The 15,374-nt window shown below is 39.1% G+C and overlaps 2 protein-coding genes across 4 annotated transcripts in view; one reads left to right on the forward strand and one right to left on the reverse strand.

Annotated features, from left to right (window-relative positions):
• DTL (denticleless E3 ubiquitin protein ligase homolog) overlaps nucleotides 1-9,646 on the reverse strand; it is a 42,746-nt gene extending 33,100 nt beyond the window's left edge. The window contains exons 1-5 of one of the 3 annotated variants that reach the window (XM_032862803.1): nucleotides 9,342-9,646; nucleotides 4,122-4,247; nucleotides 3,249-3,347; nucleotides 2,171-2,232; nucleotides 1,965-2,085 (exon numbers count right to left, since the gene is read on the reverse strand). In XM_032862803.1, coding sequence (XP_032718694.1) covers nucleotides 1,965-2,085; nucleotides 2,171-2,232; nucleotides 3,249-3,347; nucleotides 4,122-4,247; nucleotides 9,342-9,393 — 460 coding nt within the window. In that variant the 5' untranslated portion in view covers nucleotides 9,394-9,646. The other 2 variants (XM_032862805.1, XM_032862804.1) reach the window with 2 other exon arrangements.
• A 71-nt stretch (nucleotides 9,647-9,717) lies between these two features.
• The window catches only part of INTS7 (integrator complex subunit 7), a 91,482-nt gene continuing 85,825 nt past the window's right edge, over nucleotides 9,718-15,374 (forward strand). The window contains exon 1 of the mRNA XM_032862801.1: nucleotides 9,718-9,942. Within this exon, the coding sequence (XP_032718692.1) occupies nucleotides 9,849-9,942 (94 nt within the window). The 5' untranslated portion in view covers nucleotides 9,718-9,848. The remainder of the gene's footprint in view (nucleotides 9,943-15,374) is intronic.

The raw sequence follows: 15,374 nt of genomic DNA on the forward strand, positions 1-15,374 counted from the left end.
AGGCTTAAATTAAAGAACTGAATTGAGATCTGACCTCTCTGTAGGTCTGACAGTCTGCAATTTGACTTTTACTGAGTTAATTCCCTGTTAAAACAAAAACCTTGGAATGCCTGGGTGGCTCGGTCAGTTAAGTGGTTGCCTTCGGCTCAGGTCATGATCCCAGGGTCCTGGGACTGAGTCTTACATCAAGCTCCTTGCTCAGCGGGAGCCTGCTCTCCCTCTGCCTGCCGCTCCCCCTGCTTGTGCTCTCTCTCTCTCTCTCTCTCTCACAAATAGTTAAATAATAAAATCTTAAAAAAAAAAAAAAATCAACAGATGAAAGTCCAGAGAATAAAACCAATTTTGCCCAAGAGTTTAGAAACAGGAATAAAACACAGGGGTTCTATGTATGATTGTAAAAATGTGCCCTGTACAAAGGCATTTGGCTAAAGATCTAAAATCTAATCTGTGTTTACCAACCAAACTATGTGGCCATGGGGGCAGTGTCCAACCAGGCAATTCATGCTAGAACACTTACAGACTACTAGTAGCCGTGATAAAAGCTACCAGCCCCAATTTCTAATTCAATGCTTTTTCTACTAGACCATATTGGCATAGATTTACTGTATAGAATTTTAAAAATTAAGCAAAGGGAAAAAAAGATAGTGCTTTCTTTTACTGTTATCCTTTAAATAAATTTACCTTTAGTAAGGTTAATTTTCATGCTCTTGCATTATTTTTAGAAACTCAGAGTCAACTCTAACACAGTAGTAAACTAGAACATAACCATATCTAACTTCATATAATACACATGTTAATGAAAACTTATGCAGAAATAAAAACTATGCCATATATTCTTCAACATTCCACTCTCAAAAGCAAACACAGTCAATTAAAATTGACCTTTTTGGAGTCCAGATCAGCTCAACAACTCAGTTTAATATTTCTGAGTGCTCACGTGAATAAATGAAAATGTTTCTTTTAAAAATAGAGTATTTTTTTTTAAATTTTATTTATTTATTTGACAGACAGAGATCACAAGCAGGCAGAGAGGCAGGCAGAGATAAAGGAGGAAGCAGGTTCCCCGCTGAGCAGAGAGCCCGATTCGGGACTCTATCCCAGGACCCTGAGATCATGACCCGAGCCAAAGGCAGAGGCCTAACCCACTGAGCCACCCAGGCGCCCCTAAAAACAGAGTATTTCTTAATGATAAAGAAGACTGTAAAGTTTGTCCTGTTATTGAGATTAAAGCCAGATTAATTCAGCCACTTCTTTAAGATGAATGTTTGTTGGTCTATTTGTAAAAAAAAAAAAAATTATTCAGTGAGAAACTAATGGAGGAAGGAGAAAAGAAATGAAGAGCTAATTCAGACACTCCTAAGTTTTTCCCTAGTGCTATAGTACTGTGCTGTACTATATCATTCTTTAAGTCTTCCTTCTCCATTATAATAGCAAAATAAATACAGAAAGATCAATTATGAGTAAATAATAGTTGAAAATATACTAGGGAATTGGGCCACTTAAAGTAATTAAATGGTAAGTTTTTAGGTGAGAATCATGTCCCTTTTAACAGGTTTCCCACTCCAGCGTCACACTCCACTTAATTACAATTTTACTAGAAGAGTTAAAGTAACTCATTTACAAACAGAGTTAATCAGCGTGCAGTACATGGTTTTGACTTTAAAGGACACTCAGAGTTGGACAGAAGTATTATAGCTATTTATAAATGTTTACGTTATCTGCAGGATTATAGAAAAAAATTATCTGAAGATTCTTAACTTACAGGGACAGGCTGGAGATAATATCCATAAGAATGGGACCAAAAGTCAGCTTAATTTCATGGAGGATTTTGGTCATGAGACTCTCAGTCTCAAAGTAGGGAAAGTAGCAACTCTGACACAGGAAAGGGTGGAAACCATCAAAGCTTCTTAATAACTCACCGTAAAGGAGGTTAAGGACATGAAAGAGGATAGGCACAGACCTACCTTTCTCAAACTTAGAAAAGGCAACTGACTTAAGGCTGCACTGATGACCCTTGCACGTTCCAATCAGCTCACCAGCTTTTACATCCCAAAATTTGGCTGTTTGGTCACCTGCTGCTGTAACCTTTCAAAATATAAGGTATCATAATTTAATAAATCAATGCTTTATCAGTATTTAACCAGATTCCAGTAAAATGAAAGTCACTTACAAGTTTAAGTTCACCAGGAACCCAGGCCAGGTCAAAGACAGCATTCCAGTGAGCCATCCATTCTACACAAAAAAAATGGTGAATGTGAAATGTCTAGACTACGTTCAGGGGTAGCCTTGTTAATAGCAGTTTGAATTTCTTAAAAGCTAGAGTGAAAAAATAAGTCGTCAGTACCCTATCATCCATGGGCCAAGAGAACTTGTATACCCACAGAACTTACACATTTCCTTCACTATTGCAGAGAACTATCATTTGATATCAAATTCCTTTTCATGAGGTGACTAGTAATATTTTCTCCAAAATGGAATCTTTCTGAAACATTCTCCAGTTCAAAAATCTTCATCATGTTCTCTGAATGGAATCTGAAGTAGTTCGACATTTAAGGTTCTGCATGCTTTGGCCTTTATCTCTGTTGCATGGTTTATCTTTGTCTCCACATACCTTATTCCAACCAACTGGATCCCTCCCCATTCCATAATTATAGCCTATGCTTTCTTATCTCTAGGCCTTTGCTAATGCCCTTCCACCTGGCATATCCTATTCTATCTCCACAGGTTTAAATACCACAGTCCCACTTAAATGTTCTCCTCTTCATGAAAAATTGTCCTTGCCATCTTTACCACATGAGAGCTCTCCTTTTGATACCTGTGGCATTTTTTGAGTACATCTTTATCATTTATAGCCTGTTTTACTTATTTCCACACTTGATATAACTAGTTCCAGATTATTAGCTTCTTAAGATCAGTATAAATTTGCCTTATATAAGGAAGATACTTGGTCAACATAAATATTTTAAAGTAATGTTTCCTCCAACCACATTAAGTGTAAAAGATTTAACTTTTTAAAAGAAAAACTGTTTTTAATCCTAAACTGTATTTCTTTTTCAACTTTCAGTGAAAGTATTGCCATACTTACAATATTATTGACAGAAGGGCCATCTACCATTTTCTTTTAGCCTGGTCCCTAAACAGACTTCATCAGAAGTGAATATAATTGGAAATATATTCAAATAACAATTTACTTGAAGCTTTATGAATTTAAAATAATGTTAAAACAAAAATTTTAGGCCTAGACTTACCTTTGACACACTTCTTTCTAGAGTTTTGTGATTCTGTGTTGTACAATCTAACGAAGCCTTCTTCATTGGCAACTGCTAGTATATGCTCCATATTGGGAGCTAAATAAATAAAGAATACATAAAGAATAACACAAAAATTTTAAAGCTGAGCATAAAGCTATAAAAACAACACAATACAGATTAACTGAAAGCTACAAGTTAAATACAAAGAATCTGAAGAGGGAAGAGGATTCTATCCAAATAGCATTTGATTATGGTAGAGAGGTAATTTGAATTAAACATTGCTTAAAATTGCCTTAATATCTAATTCAGTAAATGACTCAAAACCACCAAAATTATCTCAGATAGTCTCTTATTTAGAGAAGAGTAGGACTTAAATAAAACAATAGTGACACTGACCAATGGCAAAGAAAAGCATATGATATAGACCACCAGCAGGTTGAGTCTATTAGTTAAATTTCCTTTTCATACCCTTTTACTTTTCCCCTCTCAAACTATTAATAGTGGGGACAAGTACTCCATTTGTTCATATGTTCCCCAGTGCATTACAGAGAGATTCCATCAGACCAAAAGGTATATCCATTGGGCAAAACAGTTTTCATGATGGTTGAACCTTTGCAATCTTTTCCCAGTATCCATTAAAAAGAAAAGAAAAAAAAATGCTATAATAGTCTTATGCTTTAGAGGAAATATATAATTATGCATAGAGATTTTTAAAAGTCTTATTTCATAAATCAGAAAACAGCTATTAGAAAAACTCTACCATCTATCTAACCTACTTTTTCTTGAAAGGGGGACATCCCAGTATATATTTTTTTAAGTATGACATAGATCATTTCTGAGCAAGCCTAGCTTAGATAGTAATTCTCTTACCAGAAGAGAAGGTACATCCAAAAGGAGGAACTGGGACTCCTGTTTCTCCATAAGAAGTGTGCTCATCATTACAGTTGCACTGATAACCAGTTAGAAGGGACTGTAGAGGGTACTGGGAAGACCATCCTAAAGTAAGACATAATTCTTTATAGATTTCAATATATCATCACATTTCAATATTTTTAACAAGTGCAGAGGTAAATATTTGTTTTTAAAAGCTTTATATATTTTATGTAAGTCCACTCACTATTCAAGGTCCTCTAAAATAGTTTCTGGTATTCTCCTAAGGGGTCCTAAGGTAGAAATAAAGAGCACTCTCAACTTCTGGTGAGGTACAGCTTTGGGCTTACCATCTAAAATGGAGACTCTTGCTGGTACAATGAAGATTTTAAGAAACAAGTGGCCTTTGTACATCAAAAAAGATCTTACCCCTCCTGCACCCTTTGGTGACAACTACAAAACACAACCACAAAAGACCACCATACCATTAAAACTGCCATTATCTTCCATTAACATTTTGTTTCCAGAGTTTCTAAATCAACATTACTCAAATTCTTTAATTACCTGCAACATCGTATATAATCCAATGATCAAAGAGTTAAAGGAAATAATGAATGTAAATTTGCCTGCCTAGCTACTAAAATATTCACAAGTAAATTCTAACTTCATTTCCTTTTTCCAATACTGAAATTCTAGGATTCTTTATTTTTTAAGGTTTTTTTTTTTTAAAGATTTTATTTATTTATTTGGCAGGCAGAGATCACAAGTAGGCAGAGAGACAGGCAAAGAGAGAGAGAGAGAGAGAGAGAGAGAGGAGGAAGCAGGCTCCCTGCGAAGCAGAGAGCCCGATGACGGGCTCAATCCCAGGACCCTGGGATCATGACCTGAGCCGAAGGCAGAGGCTTTAACCCACTGAGCCACCCAGGCGCCCCTGAAATTCTAGGATTCTAAAATGTCAACAAGTCACAGTAACTTAAACTATATTAGAGCAATTTTAAAGTGAGGCATTATGTACCCACCCCTAGAGTACAATCAATTAAGCCCTGGTTAGTAACACGGTCAGGGAAGTCTTTAGAGTAGGTGAAATCAAACGCGTCAAGAGATGAGTTAAATCTTCACTGAATATACAAGAGAGAGGAAGAAATTCAGGGTAGAGGGAGCATTTATTCCGCTTGAGTCAGAGATCAAATGGGCACTATGGTCCTAAATAAATAGTGAGCCATCTTCAAAGATTTGTTCTATTATTTAGATATATAGGTCAACACATTTTAAATATATAAAAGAAACATTAAATAAATGATTACTGAGAACTAAATGTTTATTAAGCATCAGAGGAAACAATGAAGTTACAATCTATTGAGAGCTGTTTAAATAATAAAATTCCACATTTTAGGGTACTTTCAATGATCACTTTTCATCAAAAATACTCTTTGGAGAAGACATCTAAGTCTGATATAGCCTCAGACAATTCTAGCTTTGATGTTCCTAGAGATAACCTGAACGAATCAGTACAAAAGAGGCAAAGAATACAATCCAGATTTAGTAATTATTCCTGGGGGAGTATTACCTCAAGGCCAGGTATCGTGTAAACAAGCTATTAAAAGATCACTAAAGAAAGAATAAAATATATTGTAGAGTTCACAAATATCCATCTACAGAATGAAGTTTAAAACAAAACCTCTGTATATATACACTTGTGGTTTGGGAATAAAAATAATAAGCTAGTGATTGCAACATACAAATTCAAAAGGACCAAATCTTGAATAATTCAGGCAGAACTGAACATGATAAACTTTGGATACCTAATTCTTTACAATTAAGCTGACTCCTTCAACTCTACCTCACTGCCTCCTGACTAATATTCAAACACCAACAAACAGCCTAACATGGCTTAATAACTTATCCCTATCTACCCCTCCATTTCTGTAGTTCCTACAACACACAGTTGTGGACTGGTCTCTTGAGCAAGTTTTGGATACGTACTGTGCTATACAGCTTCCAACATGAACAAGTAATTCTTCCCCCCGTAACACTCATTTGGAAAAGCCTATTCTCTCCTCAATGTACAATTTAAGCCCCTGGGATTACACACCAATTTTCCAAGGAGTATCCAAAACTCAAAGACATGAGTTTTCAGATAATCAGTTGATAGAGATACATTTCTACTACTGATCTGAGAAGGTTGAGGTTCTTTTTCCTCCTCTCCCTTCATCACTACTTTTCTTCCACTTTTCAAAAGAAAGGCATTTCCCTGCCCCAATCTTATACCTTGCATTGATCCAAGGTACAAAAACTTCTGGGACTCCAATTAAAAGACAACAGGATAATTCCTTTAATAAAGGCATCATAAACAGCAAAATCCATCTCTTTAAAAAATACACTTCCAATAAAATTTTACTTTTTGCTTCATTTATTTATAAAAATTAAGTCTATATTGTTTTGACCATTTGCATACTAGTAATTATAACAATTCAATTCGGAGGAAACTCTTGACACTTAGAGCCTTATGATTACATAAAATACTGAGTTTATTTTTTTCACAGAGAAGTATGACAGCATGATCAATAAGGATTGAGAATAACTTTTCAAACTTAGACTCAAATTATATTAGGATAAATTCTGTGGGAAAAATAAAGTGGAAATAAAATCAAGGGAGAAAAAGCCACTAGAGTTGACCCTCAAACACAGGTCTGAACTGTGTGAGTCCACTTATCTGTGGATTTTTTTTCCACAAATACAGTAATGTACCTGTATTTTCTCTTCTTTATGATTTTCTTAGTAACATTTCCTTTTCTCTAGCTTTATTGTAAGAATACAATATATAACACGTGTAACATAAAAAGTATGGGTTAATTGACTATTTATGTTATTGGTAAGGCTTCCTTCCAATCAACAGGAGGCTCTTTGTAAAGTTTTAGGAGAGTCAAAGTTATAGGTGATTTTTGACTGTATGGGGTTTGGTGACTCTAGCCCCTAAGCTGTTCAAGGTTGAAATTTACATTGAAAATCTGGCATTTAAAGAGTTTGTTCATATTTTAAAAAAATGATTGTTATGATCATCAAATCACTATAATGTTCATATTCTATTAGATAAATTTTAAATGACATAGCATTTTTATTTAAAAATTTTATTAAGTTTAAACCTATGATAAAAACTTTCAGATAACAACTTAAAAATAAATAGGAGAGTAATCAGATTTCCACTTTAGAAAGATTGTTGGCAGTAATGTGGAGAATAAACAGGAGAGAGGGAAACTAAGAGGCCACTTGGGAGCCTTGTTATAACAGACAAGTAGTTATTAGGGCCCAAACTAGGGAAATGGAATGGTAAGCATAGAACAGATCCAAGTAATAGTGATGAGGCAAAATCAGTGGGAACAGAGAGAGGACAGACTCAAGAGATTTTTAGGGACCTTTAAGGGAACTTTCCGTATCTTGAGGAAAACAGAGGAATTTTGATTGACTCAGGTTTCTGACTAGGAAGACTAGTTTAAAATAATGGGACCACTTCCAAAGATAGGTAATATATAGCAGGTTTGGGAAAAAAGTGAGTGCAGTTTTGAGTACTTGAGTTTGAGATGTTTGTGGCACTGACCTGCTGGATAAAGATGGTCACGCGGCTTTTATAGGAATAGATGTAAAGTATAGGGAAGGGAAGGTTGCAAGTAGTAGTGGAAGATGCCCTGGTTGTGGCTCATCCATGAGAGTAGGGAGAAGGAGAAAAGGGGTCTAGAGTGGAACACCAACATGGAAGAGAAAGAAGATGGTCCTATAAGGTTCATTGCATAATCTACACCAAGGAATGAATTTCAGTATCGGACACATAACCATAAATGAGTATTTGTAAATGAGAGAGAAGGGGGAAGTAGACAGAAAGATTGGAGAATTAGGAGAATATCTGTTACAAAATAGAGGCTAAGTATAAGCAGCTTGCCCCTGGTCTTGCAGACCCCTGGTCTTGCAGGCCATAAGGAATGAAGCTGGAATTAAACCTCTGGCAGTTTAATTCCAAGACAGATCTCAATCACTGGGCACTCCTGCCAGTCACCACAGAGCACAGAAGTCACCCAACCAAGTTTCCAGCAGAGTCAGAGAGGGGCATTTAGGGTATAATCAGAAAAATTATCCGGGGGGAAGTAGGTGAGAACGGGTATAAAGCTCCAATTGGAGGCAGGAGGTTGTGGGACTACTCCTCAGTCCACTTCTCCATATCCTCTTCCTAGACCTTTGCCTTAATATAAAAAGTTCCCCTCTCAGATTCTTTTTTGTTTTCCATACGGTTTTAAAGAAAAAGAAGACCTAGTCCATTTTTAAATGAACGAGGTTTCATCTGTATCCAGCCTTAGCCTGGGTAGTAACTCCCTCCTCAGAAACTTACCAGGTTTCAGGTCGATGACACCCAAACCTAAACTCGAAGCTCCCACCGCCCGTCGTTTTACCTTAAGGATGTTTTAACCTCAAGAACTGCAGCGAGGAAGTCGGATTTCCACATACTATGGAAATATCCCCCAAATCATACCGTTACAGTGAAAAACAAAACAAACATAACGTTTTGATCCCATTTCTGTAAATAACAATACATAGTACCTTGGCACTGAAAAACATTTGGAGTAATCTACTTTAATCGATCACGAGTGGTTATCTCTGGGGGCTGCGGTTATGGGCATTTTTCACCCTGTAATTTCGTATTTTTACGCACATGCAGTAATCAGAGGGAACATTTTTCGGACCATGCTGGAAGCAGATGTTGTCTTCTCGGCTGGAATGAGTTCCTTAATAGCGGATCACACTCACAAGTATATATAAGCGAATAGTAGGGCTCACTAAAGTTCTACAACAAACTAATCAATGAATCGACAAATCAATCAGCGAACACGAGTCCTGACGATCTCACAAAGCTGTGGAGCCGCGCGCACACACACAAATGCACGCATTTTCCAGTTACTGTGCAACACAGAAGCCGTAAAGAAGGCCGGTCGATTCGACTCTCTTCCCTCCGTCAGCCCACATTACGATTTTAAAAATCCCGATTACGATTAAAAGTGTCCCAAGGGCAAGAAAGTGCAGCTTGTTTCAGCAGTCCTCGCTAACACGAACTCACTCCGGCCATGGGAGAAGTCGGGGGCTGGGAAACAGAGTTGGAGTCGGCCTTGGTCCGCCGCGTTGTTCGGGGGAGGCGAAGCCCGCCAGCAAGAAGAAGCGGTTAGGGCCGTTACTCACCATTTCTCGGGACGCCGAACTGGGGCTGGCGGAGCACCGAATTGAAGAGCATCTGGGCCAGAGGAAAAGGTTCAACTGACAGAAAAGCCGTGAAAATGCCCCCCAGCTTCAGCAAAAATCGTATCTTGCGCCCCTCAGAACACGACTAGTTATTGCCTCCAACTCCCGCCACTGTAAGCCCCGGCCACCAAACTCCCCGCCAAACTGACGTCACGCCGTCTGATTGGCTCCCGCGGCGGCGTCCGGGCGCCTCCGAGTCACTTCCCCCTTCCAATCCCCGCCTCCTTTTCTCCGAGCCGCGGGAACCCAGAGTTCAGGAGCTCCCTGAGCGCCTGCGCGGGGGGCCGCAGAGGCGCTGGCGAACGGCGGGGTGACCAGGACGCATGCGTAACAGGGCTTGACAGAGCGCGGAGGAAAAATCCGCGAGAAGGTGGTGGAAGAAGATGGCGGTGCTGGGACAGAGTTTTCAATCTTTTTAAATAGGCTAGTCGAGTGACTATTCGGGTCATGGCGTCAAACTCAACTAAATCCTTCCTGGCAGATGCCGGCTATGGCGAACAGGAGCTGGATGCTAACTCTGCCCTTATGGAATTAGACAAAGGTATTCGAAAGAGCGGGCTGAGCGGGTGAAACGGGCGTGGGGGGCAATGGCGCCATCAGGCGGTGGTAGCCGTCAGTCAGGCGCATGCGCCTAGCTTCCCGGGGCGGGGGCGAGGGCGGGCACCTATGCTTTCCGAGAGTCCAGAGCATTTGCAGGTTTGGGAGATTGCAGGAAAATTGCAGCGTTGCTATTTTGGCTTTGCACCAGCTGAATAAGTAGAGCTTCAGTGACGGGCCGTGTTTGACCGCTTGAGGGCACAGTCCCCCGATTTTCCAAGCAGTTTGTAAAAATGCTACATTTAAATTGTGAAATTATTTGTCAGTAGGTTCAGTTGAAACAAGGTCTTCATCAAGAGTGCTGAATAATAATCTTGCACCCACTTTATAACGATGTACTTTATTTCTGTAACTCTTACCTACGGGTTACTAGACATTAAATACGACCAAGAAAATCCGAAAAGCATAGCTCCTCTTTCGTGTAAATTCCACGAGTTCTGTTTTCCTGTGGGAGTAGGGGTGGGAGGTGTAGGGCTGCTTGGTGTAGTGAAAGGAACTTGGGACTTAGACGGAGTCGAATTCTAGTGCCACCAATTTTATGATCATGGGCAGGTCACCCAACTTCACCCAACCTTGTCTTTTTTGGCTGCAAAGTAGGTCCAGTACCATTGAGCTTGCAGGACTGTTGTAATATTAAGTGATATAATTGTATGCAAAAGAATCCATTATTAAATGCTAAAACAGATATGCCTTCTTAGATAAGGCTATGGAAGGCAGATGCGAATATTTGACAGTAAAGAACTCAAGTACTTAACCTTTGTTTCAGTGATTTTTATTGAATGGGGGAAACATTTGTCACGTGGTATACAGTTAATTCTCCATTAACTATAACCAATATATAATACATTGAGAATTGGGACTACAGATTAGAAGGATCGGTCTTTAAGTCCACTTTGAGCCGGTTCCCAGCTAACTTTTTTGGGATTTTATTTTCTTGTTTTCTAATCTGTAAACATTTCTAGTGGGTAGGTCTAGAGAAGAGTTTCTCAGACTTTTTAAAAAGCTTTTAACTCCTTTTGATTAACATAAAAAATGTCACAACACTCCAATGAGATATTCCTTTGGTTGAGTCACTTAGTGCATCCCCTTCAGTCAAGAAAATAATGTTCAACTTTTTACTTTCTCTTACCAAAGCTGTAGGGCTTTCCCCCTATGAAATATACAATTATAATATTAAATGTGTTTTTAAACACTGCATAACCTTTTCCTTTCCAGTCTGGAAATTTCTTCCTTTTTCCCCAGAGAGAGTTGCAGGTCCCCATATCTAATAACCCCACCAAATCTAAAGACATTTTCTACCACTCTGGGCCAGGTGGGCTTATATCATAATGATGGTGAGATGGGTTGGAGAGCAAAGGTCAGGATCAGACTCTGAGATGTCAGAAAATCTAGAATTGCTTAATTCCTAAAAATTTGCCATTGTGTTAAGGAAAAACCCACAATTTTTGCTTCTTAGAAGTTGAAATAGAAACATTTCAGAACTGTAAGAAATAAATGGATGGCCATTGAGTGTTTAAGTATAAACCAGCTGTCAGTCATAGGTGTTAAGTGGTCACTTTCAGTTCACCCAGGTGAGTATTTCCCAGGTAAGTCTCAGGCTCAGAAAGAAAATTTGAATAATATAAGAACAAAACTTTTGTTCTTTTTCACCTCATCATGCTATATACCTTTTAAAGTTGTTAAGAAATTAGATTTCAGGGGCGCCTGGGTGGCTCAGTGGGTTAAGCCTCTGCCTTCGGCTCAGGTCATGATCTCAGGGTCCTGGGATCAAGCCCTGCATCGGGCTTTCTGCTCAGCGGGCAGCCTGCTTCCCTCCTCTCTCTGCCTGCCTCTCTGCCTACTTGTGATCTCTGTCAAATAAATAAATAAAATCTTAAAAAAAAAAAACAGAAATTAGATTTCAGAAATAGCCAATTTCATTAGAATATAGTTCAGTATTTTAACTATTGAGTCATTTCATGCTTTATCTGTTAAAATATTTTTGTTTTATGAGTGGAAGTTCGTAGGGTCAGAAGGCTACAAGTTCTAAATTTCTTTTCTAGAACATCTAGATGGGAGTTTCCCAAAGTGCATTCCAAGGAATACTGTTTCTGAAGTATTTTAATAGGAGTTTCTTACTCCCATAGCCTCTCTTCCTGTTCTTTCCACCCTCCCCCCTACACATACAGACACTCACATCCATACATCTGACTTACTTCCTCAGGGTTTGTACTAGGGAAACAGCAACAAAACAAAACAAAGCTCTTGCCTCTATAGAACTTACCTTTTGGACAGAGAAAACAGGCAGCAAGCAAATATAGTATGCATGTATTTTGACAAGTAGTGATAACATTCTGTAGAGAAAAATAAAACTAATGAAAGGAGCTAGAGAAAACTGGGTGTGGGGTTGGGGTTGGTTTGTTATCTTATATAGGATAGTCAGGAAAGGTCTCACTGGCCAAATAGAGGAACAGCAAGTGCAAAGGTCCTGAGGTTGGAGCCTGTTTTGCATGCCGGAGTAGAATGATAGACATTGAAGATAAAAAGATAACCAGAAGCCAGTTCATGTAGGGCAGTACAAGTCATTGAAAGACTGGTCTTAATTCTGAGTGAAATGGGACACCGTGGAGGATTTTCAGCAGAGCTATGGCATAGCTGACTTAACATTGAGAAGATCAATTTGGCCGTTGTGTTGAGGCTACATTGACACGGAGGGCCAGAGATGAAAGTAGGGAAATTAGTGAGGATGCAGTTGTAACAATCCAGGGGAGGAAAATAGTGGCTTGGGCCAGGCTCGTTTTAGTGAAGGTGTGAAATGCTGAGGTTCCGGATATATTTTGAAGGTAGAGCCAATAAGATTTGCTAATGAATATGCTGGGAATGTGAGAATTAGCGGTCAGGAAAAATTTAGAGGTTTTGGTCTGATCTAAAAGTATATATTGCCATTTACTGAGTGAATGAAAGTGAAATCAGTTTGGGACTGCTAAATTTGAGACATCCCTTAGTCATCCAAATGGAGGTGTTGAGTAGGCAGTAACAGATGTGTACAGATGTGACACTTGAACTGCATTGTAAAGTAACAACTATGGCACTAGCGTCCTAAGATACACACTTGGGAAATGTCATTTATAACCTGTTGCGCTTTGTTCTGAGCCTTTTGAACAAGCATGGCAGTAAGCTATTTGTTTCTGATCTCTCTAGGAATAAATGGATGCTGTTTTGAAGCTGAGTCAAGTCCATTCCTTCAGGCTATAGTTAGCAACACAGGAAAATAATCACATGATAGCCATTCATTCATCCAGCAGATATTTGCGGATCACCTACATTGTGTTAGTCACTGTACTCAGAGTTGGGGACAAAACAGCTTTAAGAAGAAAGCAGGGCTAGATGAAATACGGCTTTGTTGGTCAGGACAAGAAGTTTGGATTTTATGCCAAGTGCATCGAGAAGACACAAAGTCTTTAAGCAGAGGATTGATTCGGATTGGTTTACATTTTTATAGATCACTCTAGCTGCTACATAGAGGTCTTTCTATCCCCTTTTTAGAGTTTTAGGAAGATAATCATGCTGACTGAGTTTCTGTGAAGACTAAGCATATAGAGTTAAGTGTTAGAATCAGGTATGACTTCTGTTTATCTGACACATTTAATAATACGGATAATCATTAATGTAGGCATTATAAAGGACATATCTGACATAAATTAATCAGTATAACTTTTTCACTAGTGTAAGTTCTGCATAGTCTGAACTGACCGAAGGTGTCCTGATGATTTAGGGAAACCTATGCAAGATCTCCTTCACCCTGAGTGAAAAGGAGAGAGTCTCCCTTAAATGACATCACTCAGCCTATCTCATTCCTGTGAGGTTGCCTGAAAGGGTGAGGTGAAAGAGTGAGACAGGGAAGGGAGTGATTCCCTTTCTTGCCCTGGGCTGTGGGAAGGGAGGAAATATAGAAGATGGAGCTGTACTTGAGGTGTCTGGGAACTTACTGCTGCATGAAAAGTGTGATGGGGTGTTCAATGAAAGATTAAAGTATGAAATGGAAAATTGATATAAATCAGGACAACTCTGTATTCGCTGTATTTCCCCTCACTTATCCTAAAACGTGCATTTTCAGACTGTGAAAGAGACTAGTGATTGCTGTTATAGGATCTGTATTGGGACAGATGTGGTTGGTGTTAGGATGAACAAATAGGAAGCTTTGGAACGATCTTCATACCCCCTACTAAAGAGAGAGAGGCCTCTGCAGCGAGGTTTGTACAGGTGACTAATTCCATCCCATAAGTGATTGATTCACAGGTGGACATGTGACCCACACTGAGTCAACCAAATTCTCAAGAATCTGTGCCACCAGACCTTATTTTGTCTGACAGTATCAAGAAGTGGACCTGTAAGGTCATGTGGAATTGACAGTCTTAACATCTCAACTCCTGATGGGCAGTCACTGGATGGATCATGAGCTAGTCCAAAAACCCAAGGCCCTTTTTCAGTTCTTACTGAAATCCACAGACTCATTTTTATAGATGGCTGAGAGCTACTGTCTTGTAACTTACAAAATGAATTGTTAAATATTCCTGAAAGTTGGTGTTTGTGTATAAACTAATTTGTTAATGATTCTAAATCAGTGTTCCGTGTGCGTGCCATACAATATTGCACACATTTCACCATGTGCAATTACAATTTGTGAAATTCGGGTGAAGGGTGTTTTATTATTATCAATTGAGTTGACTCTCATTTCAGTTTTTTCTATTCCTGCTTTTTAAATATAATTTTCTGAGACTTGCCATTATTGATTTACTAAGTGATGGGCTGTTAGGTTCCCTTATAATGTGTGGGTATTTGTGTTGGTATTTTTCCTGTTCCTACCCCCATTTTTAATGAGTACACTTTAAGATATATATGTGTTATGGTTATTCTTTGAGTCATCCTCACTCCTTAGCTGAAGCGAATGTGTGTAACAAACTCTCCTAGAATGTGCTTGTAAGGTAATGTGCGTTAGCAGTGTTCTTAGTAATGGTACTCGTCATGGTGGTGGTCACTTAGCATCTTGTGATCACTCCTCCTGTGGTTGCAGAATGACCCACATTATACGTCCACCTCACTAGGGTGGAAGCAAAAGCTCACCTTCCTGGCTTCCTTTTCAAGAACATAGGATATGACCTTAACCCTGCCGGTCAGACAGACCTCCTCTGGGCTCTGCTCAGCAGTTCAGCAGTGTAAGAAGGCATAGTTGGAGAGCACAGTCACAGTTCTGTGCCCTGGCAGCCACAGCAGGGGACAGTAGCAGCAATGGCTACAGGGTTCCTGGGTGTCAGTAGAGCTGATTTTAGCATCGTCTGGTGTTTCCTAGCAACAGGACTTACCATCTAATCAGTCTGGCAGGGTGATATTAGGTGT

The sequence above is a fragment of the Lontra canadensis genome, unplaced genomic scaffold (assembly GCF_010015895.1).
Source record: "Lontra canadensis isolate GAN:19392208 unplaced genomic scaffold, GSC_riverotter_1.0 scaffold24, whole genome shotgun sequence".
NCBI classification, from domain to species: domain Eukaryota; kingdom Metazoa; phylum Chordata; class Mammalia; order Carnivora; family Mustelidae; genus Lontra; species Lontra canadensis.